A 4,700-nucleotide genomic window follows, 5' to 3' on the forward strand; every position below is an offset into this window, starting at 1 on the left:
GGCTGAGGGTTGTGACGCTGAAATCATGATAAACATTAAAAAATGGAACGCGTGGGAGGATGAAGGGACGACTCACACTTCCACTCTGACGATGTTTGCTCTGGGTGAAATGTTTCACGAGCACGCTGTAAGCGGGCGTGCGCGTCGCTCCATCACGTCAACGCGCAGCAGGACGAGGCAGCCGCATGGAGGCTGCGGCCGAGCGAGGCAGCCGCATGGAGGCTGCGGCCGAGCGAGGCAGCCGCATGGAGGCTGCGGCCGAGCGAGGCAGCCGCATGGAGGCTGCGGCCAGGTTGGAGGCAGCCGCATGGAGGCTGCGGCCAGGTTGGAGGCAGCCGCATGGAGGCTGCGGCCAGGTTGGAGGCAGGCGCATGGAGGCTGCGGCCGAGCGAGGCAGCCGCATGGAGGCTGCGGCCGAGCGAGGCAGCCGCATGGAGGCTGCGGCCGAGCGAGGCAGCCGCATGGAGGCTGCGGCCAGGTTGGAGGCAGCCGCATGGAGGCTGCGGCCAGGTTGGAGGCAGCCGCATGGAGGCTGCGGCCGAGCGAGGCAGCCGCATGGAGGCTGCGGCCAGGTTGGAGGCAGCCGCATGGAGGCTGCGGCCAGGTTGGAGGCAGCCGCATGGAGGCTGCGGCCAGGTTGGAGGCAGCCGCATGGAGGCTGCGGCCAGGTTGGAGGCAGCCGCATGGAGGCTGCGGCCAGGTTGGAGGCAGCCGCATGGAGGCTGCGGCCAGGTTGGAGGCAGGCGCATGGAGGCTGCGGCCAGGTTGGAGGCAGCCGCATGGAGGCTGCGGCCAGGTTGGAGGCAGTCGCATGGAGGCTGCGGCCAGGTTGGAGGCAGCCGCATGGAGGCTGCGGCCAGGTTGGAGGCAGCCGCATGGAGGCTGCGGCCAGGTTGGAGGCAGGCGCATGGAGGCTGCGGCCAGGTTGGAGGCAGACGCATGGAGGCTGCGGCCGAGCGAGGCAGCCGCATGGAGGCTGCGGCCAGGTTGGAGGCAGCCGCATGGAGGCTGTGGTGGCGAGGCCTGATGGTTAAAGGGACAGTACGCGGAGGAGAGGATGGGAAGGTTGTCGTTCGCTCTGTTCAGGGAAGGAGCGACATGAACAGCAGATTTCCATAGAACATGGTTTTATATTCTAGAGGGTGGGTGTGTGTTCATGTGCGTGTGAGTGTATGTGTGTGTGTGTGTGTGTGTGTGTGTGTGTGTGTGTGTGTGTGGTGCAGTATAAATGAGCATGGTATTTGGCACAGTTTTAACAGTTTCTTCTCGGTTTTTGTGTTCTTATCTGCAAAGTCATCAGCTTGTTCTTATGTGTCTGTATTTCCTGAAATAAATGTGCAGGCTGGGACTGGACTCTGTAGCGGTCATCTCAAGGTGTGTGTGTGTGTGTGTGTGTGTGTGTGTGTGTGTGTGTGTGTGTGTGTGTGTGTGTGTGATGGAGATGCATCGTTTTTGGGCCCTTTTGGTTTTACCCTTGGAGCACTCAGTGCAGAATGTATTTGATATGTTGATCTGTGGAAACGTTGCATAACTCATAGAAATCGTTGTGTTTGTGATTCCCAAAATGTCGAGGATGAAAATTCCCTTTGCATTTTCATTTTTCGACTGGTTTTCTGTATCTAAAGTTTTAGTTGTCATATTCTTAGTCAGATCCAGGGCTCTAGCTTCATCATGTCAGTGATTCCATGGCCCGCGGTGCATTGGAACCAGCTGGTTCTGCAGCAGCTTCCTTCCTCCTCGTCAGAACGTTAAAATCCGAACACATTCTCTCTAATGACAATAAGAAAAACGTATTTTATTTCTGCCTCTTTTCTAAGACAACAATGTAATGACCTCCTTCATAATGAGTCCAATCCAACGACTTGATTTCAGTGTCGTAAATACCACTAATAATTGAATGTTCCCCCAGCAGGTGTGTAGGTTGGTGAGGTCGATACTCCGCACGCCAACATGGTGGCGCTGTCGCTGAAGATCTGCGTCCGCCAGTGCAACGTGGTGAAGACCATGCAGTTTGAGCCATGCACGCCCGTGTACGACGCCTGCAGGATCATCAGGGAACGCGTCCCAGAGGCCCAGAGCGGACAAGGTACCTCAGCCGCCCCCGGGGTTTACAGAGGAATCGCATTGGAGGCAGAACAAAATGACCCTTTATATAAAACCTAGTAAATGTAAATATTTTTGGAGCCCACTTTTGCAGTCCATGCAAACTGCATGACAGTGTTTTATAGACAGATGAAGTGTACACAACGGGCCATAGCCTTAGTGTTTAAGTGCTCCATAGAAAGGCGCGGTATCCCCTGTTGGAGAGCCTGAAGGAGCACCTTGTGTTTCAGCATCGGACTACGGACTCTTTCTGTCCGACGACGACCCCAGGAAAGGAATCTGGCTGGAATCCTGTCGGACGCTGGATTACTACATGCTGCGGAACGGGGTAAGACTGAGTGCTGGACTCCAGGGCTGAATAAATGTGTTGCATATTGCACAGTAAGTCACATCTGTTTGGACTGTTCAGTCTGCATGCAGAGTGTGTGGTGTCGTCACGTTGTCTCTACGCCGTTTGAGAGCATTTAAACACCAAGATGGACACGCTGCACCCTACACGAATGGCTTCATTCAAGGTAATTTTCCTTGTGCTTTTAAGTTCTTTAGCTGATCAGCGGTCTCTGTGTTTCCCTTTTAGGATGTGTTGGAGTACAAGAAGAAACAGAGACCCCAGAAGATCAAGATGTTGGACAGCGCCATCAAAACCATCATGGTGGACGATTCCAAGACGGTCGGAGAGCTGCTGGTGACCATTTGCAGTCGAATCGGTTGGTGGTGATTCTTCCCACTAGGGCTCACATGTTCCCCTTCCACCCACCTTTGAGGCTTGAATTATTCAGCATTTGGCCTATTTTTAGTCCAGGGCTGAGGCGCTTCACTGTGTTATTTGGAGTTTGAGCGTCTTCTCAGTAGAATTGCTGTGATCCAATCCATAAAACAACAGAGTGGCTTCTTCTGATTACTTCAGCGCTAAGAGGAGCTTCAGAGCCTTCACAGGGTTTCGCTAAATGCTCAGTGGGCGTCACTTGTAAGTGATGCAGAAGCCATGAAGCGTTGCGGAAGGTCCTTCGACTTGTCACGGTAATTTCGTGAGCTGTGTATTTCAATTAGCGTGGAACCCAAACTGAGCTCAGCGGGGCGAGGAGAGGAGGGCCGGGCGTCTGGGAGATCTCTTCATCGGCCTGGGCTAGTTTAAACTCATCTTCAGATTCTTAGTTCTGCTCGTACACAGCTCCGTGTTCTGTTCGGTGGCTTCCCGTCGGTCCTCGCTTCGATGTCTGACGGAGAAATCGTTTAAGGAAGGAGTTTTGTGAAACAGAGAATTGGATTCTCTACATCAGCGCTCCATTGATTCCATTTTTACCAGCAGCCAGATCCTCACGGTTGAACTCAGAACCAACAAACCATGTTTCTCACGGTGTTCAGTCACAATAACACGATTATTTATGAATGTGTTTGTTCTCCATGAAGCAGCTTCTAACTCCTCTGGCTTCAGCCTTTCAAATCAGCCGCGATGGTTTAATTGGGGCTTTTCCAGCGCGGGAACAATTTCAGGGACCAGGAACTCAGTTCTCAGGAGTTTTGGCCGTTTTCAACAAGAGAAACTTGGTTCCACTTGGATGGTTCCTGCAAGTGAGGTGGTACTTATCGTGGAATCGAGGGGGGTTTGGGACGAGTCTAGTTTTATAAAAGCAATCGGAAAGCCGGAGCCCAAAATCCAGCGGTCGATGGAAAAAATGACGTTTTAAACAGCTCCACTTTTGGTGTCACCTGCTGCTCGCCACGGTTTCTCTGTGCCGGTGGAAAGCAACCACAACACTTGCAGGCACTGCCACTGTCTATTTATTCTTAATTTAGTTCCTGTACCTTGGTGCAAACGCTGCCTGTGTTGCTGATGAAGCGTTCATCGTGGTGGTTGCTGGTTGCCCAACCACCGTTGGCCGCCCCTTGGTGCCGTCGCCAAGACCTTGAACAGTTTGACCTCTGGGGATTCCCACCTAACGGAGGCCTCCGTCTTCCTCCAGGAATCACCAACTACGAGGAGTACTCGCTCATTCAGGAGAATCCGGAGGACAAGAAGGAGGACGGGATGGGAACTCTGAAGAAAGACAGAACTCTGCTGCGAGACGAACGCAAGATGGAGAAACTGAAAGCCAAGCTCCACACGGACGACGACCGTGAGTGTGTTGAGGATCCGATCGGAAGTCCAGTCAAACCGAATGTCTTGTTTCATGTCACCTTCTGCCACTGGGCTTCTATGAAGACCTGAAACATCCACATTCTGATTTATTGCTGAATTAATGGGAGATTTTGATGTACAACCAACTACGACAGGATGTTTTGTTTCCACAATTTGGACAAACATCAAAATATAAAAACATATTTTTAGTGAATTGGAAATCAAGAACTCATATAAGTGTAAACAAGAGTTCTGAATGTTCTGATGTAATTCAGGTTGAAAGGTAGTAACAGGGTGTGTGATTGGACAGTGAACTGGTTGGACCACAGCAGGACCTTCAGGGAGCAGGGCGTGGAGGAGAGCGAGACGCTGCTGCTGCGACGCAAGTTCTTCTACTCCGACCAGAACGTGGACTCACGAGACCCGGTCCAGCTCAACCTGCTCTACGTGCAGGTGGGTCTTTGAGCCAGGTGCAAGC

At 52.6% G+C, this 4,700-nt stretch overlaps 1 protein-coding gene across 2 annotated transcripts in view; it reads left to right on the plus strand.

Annotated features, from left to right (window-relative positions):
• Window positions 1-1,950: 1,950 nt before the first annotated feature.
• The window catches only part of tln2b (talin 2b), a gene marked incomplete at its 5' end in the record, with an annotated part of 72,215 nt that continues 69,465 nt past the window's right edge, over window positions 1,951-4,700 (plus strand). For both annotated transcript variants that reach the window (XM_080002561.1, XM_080002560.1), the window contains 5 exons: window positions 1,951-2,086; window positions 2,334-2,431; window positions 2,681-2,810; window positions 4,068-4,220; window positions 4,533-4,675. In XM_080002561.1, coding sequence (XP_079858687.1) covers window positions 1,951-2,086; window positions 2,334-2,431; window positions 2,681-2,810; window positions 4,068-4,220; window positions 4,533-4,675 — 660 coding nt within the window. The remainder of the gene's footprint in view (window positions 2,087-2,333; window positions 2,432-2,680; window positions 2,811-4,067; window positions 4,221-4,532; window positions 4,676-4,700) is intronic.

Source organism: Zeus faber (assembly GCF_960531495.2).
Source record: "Zeus faber genome assembly, chromosome: 6".
Classification (NCBI taxonomy): domain Eukaryota; kingdom Metazoa; phylum Chordata; class Actinopteri; order Zeiformes; family Zeidae; genus Zeus; species Zeus faber.